The sequence below is a fragment of the Chondrus crispus genome, genomic scaffold, assembly GCF_000350225.1.
Source record: "Chondrus crispus Stackhouse genomic scaffold, scaffold_54, whole genome shotgun sequence".
In the NCBI taxonomy this organism is placed as follows: Eukaryota; Rhodophyta; class Florideophyceae; order Gigartinales; family Gigartinaceae; genus Chondrus; species Chondrus crispus.
This window is the reverse complement of record NW_005178519.1, coordinates 195,632-210,225: the sequence shown is the minus strand read 5'-3', so window position 1 is coordinate 210,225 and position 14,594 is coordinate 195,632. Positions and strand designations below refer to the sequence as shown.

General features: G+C 49.6%; 6 protein-coding genes; 4 read left to right on the top strand and 2 right to left on the bottom strand.

Moving 5' to 3' along the window:
* Window positions 1-288: 288 nt before the first annotated feature.
* Window positions 289-1,224, bottom strand: CHC_T00006923001 (hypothetical protein). XM_005710203.1 is given in 4 exon segments: window positions 289-450; window positions 451-498; window positions 644-1,087; window positions 1,088-1,224. The coding sequence occupies 2 exon segments, from the start codon at window positions 1,085-1,087 to the stop codon at window positions 451-453; spliced, it is 492 nt and encodes a 163-aa protein (XP_005710260.1). The 5' UTR covers window positions 1,088-1,224; the 3' UTR covers window positions 289-450.
* A 1,243-nt stretch (window positions 1,225-2,467) lies between these two features.
* CHC_T00006922001 (hypothetical protein) lies at window positions 2,468-5,518 on the top strand. Its single transcript, XM_005710202.1, has 5 exons — window positions 2,468-3,104; window positions 3,162-3,606; window positions 3,646-3,966; window positions 4,036-5,220; window positions 5,245-5,518. Exons 1-5 carry the CDS (start codon window positions 2,468-2,470, stop codon window positions 5,516-5,518), a joined length of 2,862 nt encoding a protein of 953 aa, XP_005710259.1.
* A 1,780-nt stretch (window positions 5,519-7,298) lies between these two features.
* On the bottom strand, window positions 7,299-8,586 carry CHC_T00010341001 (60S acidic ribosomal protein P0). XM_005710201.1 is given in 3 exon segments: window positions 7,299-8,094; window positions 8,274-8,464; window positions 8,465-8,586. 2 exon segments carry the CDS (start codon window positions 8,462-8,464, stop codon window positions 7,299-7,301), a joined length of 987 nt encoding a protein of 328 aa, XP_005710258.1. The 5' UTR covers window positions 8,465-8,586.
* Window positions 8,587-9,106: 520 nt separating this feature from the next.
* Window positions 9,107-9,286, top strand: CHC_T00006920001 (hypothetical protein). The gene has a single exon (XM_005710200.1). The coding sequence runs from the start codon at window positions 9,107-9,109 to the stop codon at window positions 9,284-9,286; it is 180 nt and encodes a 59-aa protein (XP_005710257.1).
* Window positions 9,287-9,361: 75 nt separating this feature from the next.
* On the top strand, window positions 9,362-10,293 carry CHC_T00006919001 (hypothetical protein). XM_005710199.1 is given in 2 exon segments: window positions 9,362-10,030; window positions 10,031-10,293. 1 exon segment carries the CDS (start codon window positions 9,362-9,364, stop codon window positions 10,028-10,030), a length of 669 nt encoding a protein of 222 aa, XP_005710256.1. The 3' UTR covers window positions 10,031-10,293.
* Window positions 10,294-10,618: 325 nt separating this feature from the next.
* On the top strand, window positions 10,619-10,966 carry CHC_T00006918001 (hypothetical protein). Its single transcript, XM_005710198.1, has one exon. It carries the CDS (start codon window positions 10,619-10,621, stop codon window positions 10,964-10,966), a length of 348 nt encoding a protein of 115 aa, XP_005710255.1.
* Window positions 10,967-14,594: the final 3,628 nt, after the last annotated feature.

Genomic DNA, 14,594 nt, shown 5'->3' with positions numbered 1-14,594 from the left:
TTTCAACAGTCACGAAAACGCGTGTTTTGGCGTCGTGTTTGCTCGGATTTTCTACAAGCAGAATTTTCAGACAACGCGTTTGGCAATGACTGCACTGTATCGATAACAGCTAAATGCGATTGCAATACATTACGAAACACATCTTTGTCTTCCAGGAGCTTCAAGGTACCAAAGCCGTCGGACAAGGTACGTTCTCAAAGCCGACAGGGTGACACACTGACGTGTGTTTTATTTTTCTGCAGGAAAAAAAAAAACAAAAACGTATTGGTTGTGGGGGTCAGGAAGAAATACGAAACGTGTGCCATCAGACATGAAGATATTTTATGTAAGACCGTCTTTGACTTCTGGCGTGTTTATGTCACCCGGGAAAATCGCGGCAGGCAGAAGTACGCCTCAGCAGTTGCAAACGTGATACTGTGTTATGACAGAAGCATGGACATATGTCTGCTCTTACTCTTTAAACAAGGATGCAATGCCGCGTTCCCACCAATTGCCGGTCTACGTAAGGAACGTTGCCACGTCAAACACAGGAAAGCACAGAATCCGGCCGCCGAAAAAAAAGAAAAAAAAAGTTAGTCGACAAGCATCATTACCTTTGCAAGAGCAACGCATGCGGCAAAGACGTAAAACAAGGACGAAATACCATTTCAATTTGTTTCTTCGTCCCGAAGCACACGGAACACATGACGGTGACATTTCCGTCGCACGCCGGGCAAGGCCTGACCTTGCCATCCGCGCCGACATGCGTCAAGCCGCTGCAAAAGCTGCACTTGGTACTTCCGGTTCCCTTGCAGTGGTCACAAATGCCCCTTCCCTCTTCCTCTTTGCGCAGACTGGCCGGGCGGAGGTCCCAATCGGGGTTCGAGCCGGGCCCCTTCCTTCCGAACTGCGGCAGGAAGACATTGGCCCACGTCGCGGTTGACTTGATGGTCTTTTTTGGCCGCGATCCGGGCTTGGGCTTTCCTGCCCCGGACGGCTTCTTCTCGTCGGGCTTGTCGGCTGCCATGCATACTCGCGACTTGACGGGCGCCGGGCGTCGCTGGGACAGGACTGGGAGGGGCGAGACGAAGGCGCCGGAGTTTTCCATGGGGGCTCGCTTGAAGATGAGCTCGGCAGTTTCGGTACAAATGGAGACCGTAGATCAAGGATCGAAGACTGGACGCAGAACAGGAAGTGCAAATGTATGCTCTCTACCGAGTCAAAAGTCGAAGGCAGCCTTCCTTGACTGCCGAACGGGGGATGGGATGGGAGGTGGACGTGATCTCGGTCGGCTACAGTGTGAATTGAATTCAACGTTATTATTTGGGACCTCTACAGCGAGATTTGAAAAAAAGACGTTGCACTGCTTTGTGTGGTCCTCGGAAAAGGTCTCGACCTCGATCCAGTAGCGCAGATTTGCTACTGTCGAATTTCTTACAGTAATTCCTCTCTGCAAGGAGGGTGCCATAGAGTGGGTGCTGTAGCATGTACAGCGATGTGGGCGTTTTTTAACTAATTTTAATGAATCACATGCTGTTGACCAGCCGGTTGGCGTAGGTGCGGAATAAAGGCTCAAGCCAAGTCGAGTCCGTACCCTGGATTAGTCGCTTTGGCGGGAAAATGGAACCCGAGGTCGAAGAGAAACCGCCCTGTCCGGATTCGCGACCGACCAATGGAAACACCAACACTCTCTGCTTATCGGTGCAACTGCCGGGAATGATGCATATAACTAAAGTGGCAACGGAACCCACAGCTCAACCATCCGCCCATCCCGTGAAAGCCGAACAACCGCCTCTCCTTTTCAACCCCTGCCCACTCAGGTGGTAGACCAGCTTCAGCCATGAGGCGTACCACCAAGCAGAAGCGCTCCACGCCATCAAAAGGCTCGAGTAAGATGCAGAAGTCCATCCTGAGTTTCTTTGCACCCTCCTCTACCCGCCAAACGCCATCCTCCTTATCGAAGAAATCACTGGCGACGCCTACGAAGGCTGTGACTCCCTCTCATAACCCCATGACCCCGAGCACGACCGCCTCCATTGCTGATGACCGCGATGGCCCCATCACTTCTTCTACCGTTCATGCCGCGGGCCCAACTGCTTCCGCCAAGTCTGCTTCGTCCGCTGGGCAAATTCGTCGCGAGCTTTTCACCGAGGAAGACGATGTCCCCTTGCGCCCACCCGTGAAGAGGAGAAAAGTCCTCAGAGTCGAAGACTTCTCCGATGATGACTCTGACACTACCCCTTCGGCCTCAGCTGTTCTGGAGACCGGTCCAACCGTTTTTCATCCCAACAATAAGGCAGACTCGAACGCATCCGCTCGATCTGGAGACACTGGCGACGCAGTAGTCGCAGAGAGTGACGAATTGATGGCAGAAGTTGCAACGCTGTCCGAAAGCGCTAATACGGAGCCCGCTATTGAACGTTTCTCTTTGAAACGCACCGATAAAGACGACTCGGGTACAGAAAATGGAACGCAAGAACCTTTACCAATGTCCAAACCACGTCGAGATGCTCGCCGCAAGCTCGGCGCCCTCGACAGCCAAGGAAGAGTTATTGGTAAGGACGAAAACAATTGGTGCGAAAGGAATTCGTGGACTGTGGATATCCGAGACTCTCAAAAGCGAAAACCCAATCATCCCAACTACGACAAAACAACTCTCTTCGTCCCACCAGAAATGCTGAGGGAGAAGACCAAGGGCTCCAAGAAAGGCCCTCTCACGCCGTTTCAAAGGCAGTTTTGGGCTATCAAAAGCGCAAACTATGACGTCATCATTTTCTTTAAGAAAGGAAAGTTCTACGAATTGTACGACGTGGACGCTGATATTGGTCACCAGGAGCTCGGATTGAACTTTACCCGAGGTGGAAGGGTTGACATGAGGTGCTGCGGGGTACCCGAACAGAGCTTTGATAAGCACTGTGCGCGTTTAATTGATCTCGGGTACAAAGTAGGTCGGGTAGAACAGACAGAGACAGCGAATGCAGCAGAAAAGAGGAAGAACTCTGGAGCCGGAAACCAGTCTACAGTGTGCCATCGCAGTCTCGTCCGTATCTTGACGAAAGCGACTGTCACTGACGAGGGGTTATTACGCGATCACCGAGCTAGGTATGTTTTATCCATACTGGAAGGTGCGTCTTCGTCTGAAGCAGCCTCCTCTGCCGAGACTGGAAGTCTAGGGGCCAAAGAATTGAACGATTCAACACCATCGCGAAAAATCGGGGTTTGCTATGTAGATGTCGCGAGCGGCAACATCAGCATCGGCGAGTTCATGGATGACTTCCGGCTCGCCCAGACAGAACGCCTTGTGACATTCCTGCGACCTCACGAAATTATCACCAATCTCTCCGCTGCGAGTCAAAGGCTGGCTGGGATTCTGAAATGGGCCGCTAACAGTAATGAAGCTGAGATCATCGAGACCAGCACAAGACGAGGGTTTTCTTCAATGACATCGTCATGGTTGAGTACTTACTTCACGAGCCAGAAAAGCCAATGCGAGCTAAAACGGGTGCGCAAACACCTTGACGACCACGCACTTTGCAAAGAGGTTTTTGGAGCAATGGCATCCCATTTAAAATCACTTATCATCGACAAAGAAACGCTATCTCTTGGAAACTATCATCTTTTTTCAACGTCGAAGAACCCGGAAGACGAGGACAAGTCCTGCCAGAGTACCTTTTCTCCTAATGGAGACTCAAAGTACCTGCGAATTGATGCTCCGACGATGCAGAATCTTGAAATATTGTCGTCCTGTAATGACGGCTCGGAACGAGGGACTTTGCTTTCCTTTGTGGATCGAGCTCGAACTCCGGCAGGTCGCCGCCTACTTCGAAAATGGATAGCAGAACCTCTCGTATCTTCTACTGATATCAACGATAGGCTTGATGCAATAGGCGATATACACATATTAGAAGACTCCTCGGAAGAGGCGGCCCTAATGGAAGTCTTGAAACATCTGAAGACGAAGAAAGATTTAGAGCGTGCCCTGCCAAAGTTACATCAGCAAGCTACAGTTGACAGCGGCGCTGTCATGTTTGATGATTCGAACAAACGCCGCGTGAGAGGGTTTGTCGCTGTTCTTCGTGGCCTTCAAGATTGTCTGGAAGCCGTGGACACTTTACGCGAGGTCATGGACAAGCTCTCTCCTAAGTCTAAAAGGCTCCGGTGGTTGTACTCACCCGGGTGCGGCGTCTCGAAGGGAGCTCGGGACAAACTGAACTACTTTCTCGGTGAAGCTTTCGACCTCCGCGCCGCTGAAGTTGCTGGAGAAATTCTTCCCAATCGAGGAGCAGTTCCGCTGTACGATGAATGTCGGGATGTGCTAAAGAGTGCAGAATCGGAGTTGTCTAGTCAGTTAATCAAGTGGCGACAGAAGCTCGGGGACAACTCTATCAAGTTCTATCATCGTGGGAAGGAGCCATTTCAACTGGAAGTGAAACTTACGACATTGAAGGGGAAAACACCAAATGAATTCGAGGTTGTCTCAGAAGCTAAGGCAGTCAAGCGTTTCTACACATCAGAGATTAGACGCCTTATTCGAAAGCACATCGAAGCCTCGGAAGCCCATGAAATTGCGAGCGCATCTGTAGTTCGGGATATGATCGGTCAGTTTGACGCTGAATATGATATATGGGCTGCAATAACTCGGGTGAGTGCTGAGTTAGATGCACTGATAGGTTTGGCGGCTACGAGCCGTGGGCAAGGAAATGGTCCGATGTGTCGTCCGACGATTCTGCCAAAGTGTCATCTGCAAGCAGAGTTTCATGCCGTAGGCTTGCGCCATCCAACCTTAGCAGCTCAGTCGGACTCCTTTGTTCCCAACGACGTATACCTCGGAGGTGAGCAGAAACCAGATGTTATGGTCCTAACAGGCCCAAATGCAGGAGGAAAGTCGACCCTGGCGCGACAAATTGCAATAGGAGCCATTTTGGCGCAAATGGGATGCTACGTACCAGCAGAATCCTTACGTATTAGACCATTTGAAGAAATCTTTGTAAGAATGGGGGCAAGCGATGATCTTGCTAGAGGTCGATCTACATTTATGGTGGAAATGGAGGAGGTTGGGCACATTTTGAACAACGCCACGTCACGGTCTCTCATCATCGCAGATGAAGTTGGGCGAGGCACTTCAACACACGATGGCTATGCTGTGGCGTACGCCAGTCTGAAACACATTGTGAATATGAACAAGTCGCTGACAGTATTTTCCACTCATTACTCTCATCTCGGAGAGAACATTGTTTCTTTGTGCAAGGACAACAATAAGATGAGAGCCGCCCTGTATGAAATGGCAGCTGTTATTAACGAGAAGACGAAGGAGATTACTTTTCTATACAAACTGCGGAACGGCTCAAGCGGTGATTCTCGTGGTATCTATTGCGCAAGAGTTGCCGGTATTTCTGAAGCCATTGCGTCGAATGCAGAGCGCGCTTCTATGTTGTTTTACCATTCGCTTGCATCAAGGTTGACTAGTACAAATTTTCAGAAGATAAGCAAAGCCCTGGAGGGTGACGACAAGAAAGCAACAGAAGTGCTTCAGTCGTAGTGTCAAGCCGAAAATTTTCTACCATCGCAGTGAGATAGTCCGAGGTTACCGTGTTTGCGATCCAGTACAAAGACCTTTCACGCCTTCGTAGGAAACATAAACCCTGTTTCAATCTCGAGTGCAGTCATTGCCGCGGAGAACTATTTCTCAATCTGTGAACAGAACATGGCGACGTACAATGTATCCGTTCTATATCTTGCTCTCCGACAGCTGCACCATTTTTTATTTTGCATGCTGACTGCGATTTTCAACCGGCAACTGCATCACTTCCGTGCTTGCCTGCAGACGTTTTTCATCAGCTATGGTCGGAATACCAACTCGTACACATGTGTATCCCTGGAAAACAGGGCATTGACCAAAACCTGAAAAAGAGAGAGTGCCTTCTTTAGGACAAGATCCTTCTGAAAACTAGATGCACCTCAAACTACACGAAAGTGCATTGCTTACAGGTCAATGTACTCTGGTTTCTCGGGCACAGAATGCCATATAAAGAATGAAGACTTTTCGCCAACTTCCGAAGACGAGGTCCGCAAATAGCGCAGTTATTCTGCTTCTTGATGAGTCTCTCGATTGTGTGCGCCATCTCTCAAGAACGCTTGATCAATTCCCGATCTTCGTGCTGGAGATTATTGGATAGTTTCATTTTTTGCTTGTTTTCGGCTTTTCGCGGGGAAATAACGCAGTCCTACGACGCGAAGCCGCTAAAGCCTCACCGACGACCCCTATTCCGGTTCTACAGGAAAGAGATAGCAACCTGGCTTCTGTGGGCCACGTTCTTTTAACGTTTCTTTCCAAGAATCAAAGAAACATCTGCGTTCGCTGTGTGTATACTAGGGTGAGCTCGCTTTGCCTGCCGTCCCACCTCCGTTCTCACCTCCGTTCCCACCTGCGTTCCCGCTGCCTCTTACTGTTTTGGGCAGTGAATCGTTCTTCTCGGCGGAACGTCTTTGCGACATCGACAGAGATATAGTATGAATGACAAAAAGGCGCTGATGTTTTGTCTAGCATCTGCGGGCACCGGCCTTGCAGTTGGCATCGCCTTGAGCCAAGTTATGCCGGCTCTGTTGAAGACAACTGACAGTGTCTCAGAAAGAGTTTCTGAGTCGAAGAGGATGGTGAAGGCCATCCATTTCAGTGCCGAAAAGCACAGAGATCAGAGAAGAAAAAACTCCAAACAGCATCCCTATATCTGCCATCCCGTGCGAGTTGCACATCGCTTAGCATTCGAGGGTGGTGTAACCGACCAAAATGTCCTGGTTGCGGCTTTGCTGCATGATACAATTGAGGATACTGACGCGACTTTAGATGAAGTCAGATCTCTCTTTGGACCTGATGTGGCAAAAATTGTAGACGAAGTTACTGATGACAAGTCTTTACCAAAAGAACGCCGGAAGGAAATGCAAATTGAACACGCTCCACATATTTCCAGAGAGGCAAAATTGGTTAAACTGGGTGACAAGTTAGACAACTTGACGGATTTGTTGTCAGACCCTCCAAAAAGCTGGACGCCAGAGCGCGTAGCCCAATACTTCGAATGGGCAGCGAATGTAGTCAAGGGATTGAGAGGCACAAACGAGCTACTGGAGAGGAAGCTGGATTACGTTTTTTCTCAGAGCGACCGTGCTGTCCAAGCTGCTGCGCGGTCGAGTGCAGATTGATCCACGATTCTGGTGGCTATGTCATTTCCTAGAATAAAAGATAGTTTCGTGCAGTTAAGCATACAGGTAAACTATAGTTCTTCAGGAAAGATTTATGGCAAGATTTATTGGCTCGGCACAGCTCAGTCGAAAAGATCGAAGTCCATCTCTTCCTCTTCCTCCTCTTCCTCTTCTTCCTCCGGAGCTGTTTCGGCTGCAGCAGCACCACCAGCTGCTGGAGCAGCTGCCGCGGCAGCCATGGCAGCCAGAGCTTCGGGGTCGTCAAGGATTGCCTTGATTTTCTCGGCCGGCTTGCAAACATAATCCGTCGCGAGAGAGATAGCAACCATGTTTTGCAGACCATTCATGATGGAGTGTGGCACAGAGGCGGCTGTCGGATGGCCAATCTTCATGGAGATCGCCGCGATGTTGGCGAGGCCAGCAGAGATAGACTGAGAGAGACGCTCGTCGGTGATATCAAGGACATCCGGAGAATAGATAGTACCCTTGTCATACACTTGCTTGAATACAAGACCGTAGGAAAATGGCTTGATTTTCATTTTAGTCAAAAGCGCAACCTCGGAGGAGGAAACTTTGTCTCCCTCTTTGAAGAGCTCGACGTTGGACATGATTTCAATCTGCCCGCGGTTAATCTTCGTGGGAATGTTCAAAGCCTGGAAGAAACTTGTCTGTGTCGGTTCCATTCCAGTCAGACCTGCAGGAATCGTGACACCAACCTGAGCAACAGCACCAGCACGGGCAGGGGCCGGAACCTTGTTCTCAAGAATGCCGTCACGGATACCTTTGAGGTTTTGCTTCGTGAAAACAAACCCAACATTTCCCTTCAAATATTCGGTGAGCTGCTTGAGGTCAGGGTTTTCCTCGGCCTTCTCAAGGATGGCCTTCCTCATCTGAGTGTTTTTCCCAAACAAAAAAAGGCTAAAACCGGTTGTGGATGCATCGAGTTGTCAGAATAAGCTATTCCGATTCATTGAAGAGGAAAAAGATGCATCGCATTACACTCTCATTGTCCGAGAACGAGACTACACGGACCCGCTACGATCCCGCGCTGTAAAATCAAGCGATCATCAAGATTGACCGAAATGCAGAAGACTTACCATTTGCCCCTGTTCTTCATACGAATCTCCTGCATTTGCTTCGAGCCAACATTATCAGCATTGACCAAAAAGGCCTGGTCGTACTCATCGAAAGCAGACTGCAAATACTTGAAGTACTCCATCTTCTTGCGCATCTTCGGCTTGATCTCTACTTCCTCCCCATCGGGAGCAGGATTCGCAAGGGCTGGCATCGTGTTGCTGTTCGGGTGAACGGTTCTCGCAGAAAAATCAGTTGCTCTTTTCCTCTCAGAGAGCGTTACGGGGACAGATTAAGGCAATGCCGGTCGTCCGTATTAACTCTCGATGGTTCGCGCAGCGGCCGGATCGCCAGCAGCGGGGACCGGACTATTGGTATCGGTCACCGGCCGGAACTGCGCAAACACAACGCCGCCGTGACATTGACTTGGCCATATTTGGTTGGCTAAACCACTGCCGTGCGATAAAATTAAATTAATTCTTGGTCCGAAATAGCTCTCCTTCGGAGAAGGATTTGTGATCTACAAGAATTGGATCATATGAAATGCCCTTCCGTGTCCCATTGCTCCTTCGTTTCGACTAATTGTTTTAACGGGGTTTCGGCGAGTGCATACTCGCACCTTATCTTGCTTTTAAGCTCTGTAGATCTGCACGATTGAGGCTCCTGTCTAGCCAGAAGTCGTTTGTCATGCTGCATGATCTTCTCGGTTGAAGTCTTGCTGAAGGCGGGGTACTTGGGACATTTCGACAACGGCATGCCAAAAGCCCACACACAATTCGGTACAGAGAGAACGAGTCGAAATTTTGAGCGAAATAAGTGCCCATAACCTCTTACAGCTTTGGAGGCAAAGGCGAAAATGGTTAAGTTTGCTCAAGTCGTCCTAGGTCCAGCCGGAGGCGGAAAAAGCACTTATTGCGCTGAATTGCAAAGATATTGCAATGATAAGAAACGTTCATTGCATGTTATTAACCTTGATCCAGTAAGTGCCATTTCTACCTTTTTCGGTACAAACCATCAAACAGCAACCGAGCCATAGCACTGAGGGTTCTAACTTTAATCTCATACAATTGTCCTTGTATTGCTTCAGGCAGCTGAAAACTTTCAGTATAACATGACTATCGATATTCGCGAACTCATTTCAGTTGCAGATGTCGGCGAAGAGTTGGAGCTGGGTCCAAATGGAGCACTCGTGTACTGCATGGAGTTCTTGCTGAAAAATATCGGATGGTTGGAGGACAAACTAGATGCTTTCATTGATAACGACTACGTAGTGTTTGACTTGCCTGGTCAGATTGAATTGTACACTCATTTTCCATTCATGAAGGACCTCCTCTCATATTTACATCGATGGGACTTTCGCGTCCAAGCTTTATATCTTCTTGACTCACAATTCATGACTGATGGGGCCAAGTTTTTCGGTGGATGTATCACCGCGTTATCTGCTATGATTCAGTTAGAGATCCCACACATCAACGTGATGTCAAAAATGGACCTCGCTCGAGGCGTGGACAAGCGTCAGCTCGACGAGTACATGTACCCAGACATTGACAATCTGATCCAAGAGTTGTCTCTGCACACAGGTCCGAAGTATCTGCGACTGAATTCAGCCATGGGAGCTCTTCTTGAAGAGTTCAGTATGGTCAGTTTTGTTCCACTCGACGCTTCCGACGACGACTCCATAGCGGATTTACTACTCATGGTCGATCTTGCTCTGCAATATGAGGATGAGATAGACTTCACGAACGAAATTCCTGACGCAATAGACGGCGAGGATGACTAGTTGCAATCTCAGGGGTTCCGTTTTATCAATTGCCCAGTTCACCATACGGCTGATTTTCGGATGTCTGATTATGCTTTACTGTACGATTTGAAGGAAGCGGGTCATTTGCGCATATCGCTTCTTTTGGTAAGAACCGCGTTTCGGCTTGAGGAGTACATGAACTCTACGTGAAGTTGTATAGTTGCTACGTTGCTACAGGAGCAAGGCCATAATCTGCGCTATCCAACTCTGGGTGTGGTCTCCTTAATTAAACATCTTTTCTTCAAACGTAAGGCGAAAAAAGCGGTCTCCAGGCCGAACAAATACCCCTGCCGATTTGTCGTTGCCCTGCCACAGTTGTCGATTTCGCTTGAACCCTTCGCCTCCTTCGTACGGCAGAATCAATTGAAACCCCTAGAAGCGGTTTGCCACCATCTGCATTCGCAGTCAGGGGCACAGCCTTCAACTGCCCGTGATACCGAGCCTTCCAGCGGCCGTTGGACGCTACTTTCTCGGTGCACTATCGGCTAGCTCACTCCGCAGATAGAATAGAGATGACTGCCGGAGGTGTAAGGAAGAAGCAGTCCGACAAGACAGCTCATCTCAGTTATGAGGAGAATGTTTGCCACACTTACGCGTGTGCAATTCAACAATGTCTCAGCAGGAAGAACTACGACGAGAAGAAATGCCGAAAGGAGATCGAGCGCTGGAACAGATGCCTCGTCGAAGCAAAGCTCAAAAACGCTGAAACCCGTTCTCAAGCCGACATTTAGAGCCGCGAGTGCCGCCAAGCCCGAGAATATGCCACAGAAGCCTTGCGCGCTGGTTGCTTATCTTACTTTTGCGGGCGATGTCTATTCGATGGCTTCATATTTGCGACACCCCCCACAACTCGCAGCTGCCAAATCCACCAATACGCAAAAGTTCCCGCCAGCAAAAAGGTCGAGGCCGCCATAACACTGTTCGCTGTACGCAAGAATCCAGAGTGCACATGTCGTCTAGGCGCTTTACACGCCTTAAAAAAGCCAAATTCGACGTTAGAGAAGGCCTTAATGGGAAAGGTCACAATAATTTGCGTGTGGCCTTTTCTTTTGCAAATCATTCGCACTTGAATGTGAACATGTTCTCCCTGTGGTAAAACGATACTTGTACCTTGGGCGATGCCAGAATGCTTTGCTTCTGGATATGACAGAATTGGAACAAGTACATCCGGTTTTCCCACGGTGATAATAGCTGGTGCCACGTGGATAGGGATGCCATCATTAGAAAGCCAGAAGTCTTTGACTCGTGTAGATGAATTCAATAATGGTGCATCGGCGGGCATGCTACCAGCCTCTGTCTGCATCGCCAGTTTCCATCTGTAACGAGTTTCAGCACTTGCCACAACATCAGTCATGTTCGATAAACGTGTGCCGACGTGCAGGCCTCTTGCATCTCCCCCACCACAGTCTTTTACCCAATGGGCTGAAAGTTCATGGAAAGGGAATATGGGAATAGAAAGAGATACTTCTACTTTGCCGTTCCCTTGGCAGTCATAAAGCAAATGCAAAACGGTAGACTCCGATGCCTTGACGATTCCGCCAAACGTTTGCCCACGACTATGTATGAGCAGTGATGGACTTGCGGAGGAAACGTTGACATGAAAAAACTCTTGTGACATTGCAGGATGGTACAAGTGAATATAGAGCTTCGTACTTATAACATGGGGACCAAATACTGGCCCTGCACTTGAAGAAATAAAAGGTACCCGGCTTACTTCAGATGCTGCATTTGAAGATTCTTCGAAGTATCCGAGTTCTATGAACTTGTGGTGACCTCCCCCGCAGCTCTTCCGAAATGAAAAGTAGAGAGACAGTCCGCCCACCACCGGGAAGACAACAGAAATGGTGGTGTTGCGCAGCTGATCATCGACAGGATGCCGGTGACAGTCATACACAACTGTAAATGATCCAGACTGGTCCTCCTCGTCTATCTGATAGTCAACAACTTTGGGTTTAGCAATATCTTCATTATCCGTCGTGGCGATAGGAGAGCGAATGTCGTAGTTCAAAAAGCTTCCAAACGAATACTCGAATGAGATCCTGTCTGTATACTGATCGTGATGAAACATGGAAAGCATTCGAATTGGATCGCGTACTTCTACCTCTGTAAGGGGAATCCAGCTTTGGCTGACTTTGCCGTTCGCAAATACGACATTCGTAGATTCGTCCTGTCCCGTGACGTCATCCTCTTCACTTGAAAGAACAAGATGAAATTGGTTGTATGCTTCTCTCGACACATTTCGCGCTTCTGATGATGAGTAAGTCACATCGTCTTCCAAATCATCGTCCTGGCCGAGAGCCAGACATATGCAAAGCAAGCCCAGTATAAACGTCCTTGCCCATAATCTGCACATGAATGTTTTGAAAGGAAAAGTACTGGTGCTCGCCATTAGACTGCCCTAATCATGAGCACTGTTCTTGGTGGAGATATATTCAAGATCGGCTCGCGGTTGCCGAGGATTTTCGATGTGAACTATTTGATAGAGAGAAAAGCACACTGGATCTAAAACAGACTCAGGACTTGTTTTCTTGGACCTCTCCTCGACGCCCAAAAAACAAAAAAAGGTTTGCAGCAAAAACGAGCGTCTAATTTGTAATCAGTAACTTGTACTAACGCTGCAACTCGTCATTGAAGAGCAGGCCATGCTTTCGCTTTCGCTCTAGAGGGAGGATGTATTTATGAGTGAAATTAAGCAATGCTAATTTCCCTTTTATTCATGTGGCGGGGGAACGACCCGACACTTGAATCTTTCTTTTCAAGAAAAAGTGTCAGTTACCTATCTGTCAGAGCAATCAATGAAACGAATGCCATGGAAATCTTCTCGTTTTGAGTACTTTTCATGTATATATCGCTTGTTTGTTTAAAACTCACCGCAGCCGTGGGCCTTTGTCGCTGCCTGAACACATCTACACTCTTTTCAGCCACCATAAATAAATGCGAAACAGCTCAATAGCAAATAGAAGGACAGTTCCTAGATGAATGCAAACCATTAATATATTTGCGTACTCAGTTGTGGCGATTTGAAAGTTATCTGTGGAGACAAGAAGCCATTTTGCGTTGTTTACGCATAAATCTGTCAGTGAGAAAAAGGGTGAAGCACCTCCAAAACAAGTCGGCCTCCCTCTACTTCGCTAGTGCCAGCGCCTGAAACTTGATAAAACCACTGATGCACACAAGAAGCTCGATGAGAAACTTTGGTTTGTGTGCGTGTGCACTTGCACTGCTATTTTCAACATCATGCAGTCAGAGCTTCGAAGGCGAAAGTAAGACCGAGGAAGAGCCTGAGAAGGACACATTCCAAGATTTTGGGCTCGTTGTGAAAGAAGCGGGGGTGCATGCCTTTCGCGATGAGGATTTTGTGGTCTCGAAAGGCGTAGTAGCCTCAAACTGGAAGTCGAGCTGCCGTGAAAGCCCGAAAACGACTGATGGTGAACAAGTGTGCACTGTGCGGGTGTTTGGCGAGTACAGGGATCAGGTGACGTTCGAGTTTATGTACGCAGATGCTTCTCGGTACAATTTCAAGCAGCCGCGCGTCCAGGCTACTGGCGGACGGGCCCACCCGCAGATCCAAGACTTTTCCAACGACGTGGACGAGAAGACGGGCGAGATCACGCTTCGACATGGGTGCTCGCAAGGGGCCAGCGGGGAGAGGGAGAAATCGCAGGTGGTGATGAAGTTTTTGCTCGACGAGGAGACGAAACTGGTGCTGACGTGGGACAAGATATGCGGGTATGGGGAGCACAAGAAGCTCGACTATGGATGGTTTGCGGGAAACGGAGATGACATGAGTAAAGCGGTTTCGCTTCGTGGGGAGGATAAGGCGGGGACGATGTTTGGGCCGAGTGTGCTATCAACGCGGTTGTACCTGACGCTGGAAACGGGGGCGCATTCGCAGTATTACGACACGCCTGTGGTGGAGTCGAACAGCGAGTCAGACGGAGAGGCGGTGGGGGTGGAGCTGCGCGGGTCGAACTACGGTGGGGTGGTCGCGGCGACATCGTTTTCCGTGTTTGATGTGATGTACTCATGCCGCACGAAGGGTAGATCGAGAGTGAACGCGATCATCGGGGTGGCGCCGTTCAAGGCGGTGCGGATGTGGTGGAGGAAGGACTGCGGGGGCGGGGCGGCGTCACGGCTGCACGTGGGGACGCGTGCGCCTTTGTGGGGGTACGCGGCAAACGCGGACGTGGTGCTTGGCGGACGGGCTGTGGGTGCGTACAGCCGAGATGGGAATGGAAGTGATGCGGGGCGGGTGACGCGGCATCGAGAAAGATTAGGGAAGCGGATGTTCTACGTGTGGACGACGCGGGACGAAGGGTCCGTGGGGGCAGCCGAGGACATTGGGGAGGTATCTGCGCACGCGGAGGATGAGCGAGTGTTGAGCAGCGGGGCGCGTGTGCGGCGGGAGGGAGGCGTGGGAACGCGAGCGGTGGGGGTGTGGACGCGGTGTAAGCGGCGGGGCAAGACGCGGGTGGGAGTGACGGTGACGGTGCGGGACCGGGACGCGGTGGAGTGGTGGGTGGAGGACGAGTGCACACGGGAG

Excerpts from the sequence above, each read along its gene's own strand:
- CHC_T00006923001 (XM_005710203.1), bottom strand. The coding sequence starts at position 1,087 with ATGGAAAACTCCGGCGCCTTCGTCTCGCCCCTCCCAGTCCTGTCCCAG. Across the intron at positions 499-643 it reads CGAAGAAACAAATTGAAATG|ACCGGCAATTGGTGGGAACG; the intron begins GTATTTCGTCCT and ends TTCCTTACGTAG.
- CHC_T00006922001 (XM_005710202.1), top strand. The coding sequence starts at position 2,468 with ATGTCCAAACCACGTCGAGATGCTCGCCGCAAGCTCGGCGCCCTCGAC. Across the intron at positions 3,105-3,161 it reads TGTTTTATCCATACTGGAAG|AATTGAACGATTCAACACCA; the intron begins GTGCGTCTTCGT and ends TAGGGGCCAAAG. Across the intron at positions 3,607-3,645 it reads AACTATCATCTTTTTTCAAC|TACCTTTTCTCCTAATGGAG; the intron begins GTCGAAGAACCC and ends GTCCTGCCAGAG.
- CHC_T00010341001 (XM_005710201.1), bottom strand. The coding sequence starts at position 8,464 with ATGCCAGCCCTTGCGAATCCTGCTCCCGATGGGGAGGAAGTAGAGATC. Across the intron at positions 8,095-8,273 it reads ATGAAGAACAGGGGCAAATG|CCTTTTTTTGTTTGGGAAAA; the intron begins GTAAGTCTTCTG and ends AACCGGTTTTAG.
- CHC_T00006920001 (XM_005710200.1), top strand. The coding sequence starts at position 9,107 with ATGGTTAAGTTTGCTCAAGTCGTCCTAGGTCCAGCCGGAGGCGGAAAA.
- CHC_T00006919001 (XM_005710199.1), top strand. The coding sequence starts at position 9,362 with ATGACTATCGATATTCGCGAACTCATTTCAGTTGCAGATGTCGGCGAA.
- CHC_T00006918001 (XM_005710198.1), top strand. The coding sequence starts at position 10,619 with ATGAGGAGAATGTTTGCCACACTTACGCGTGTGCAATTCAACAATGTC.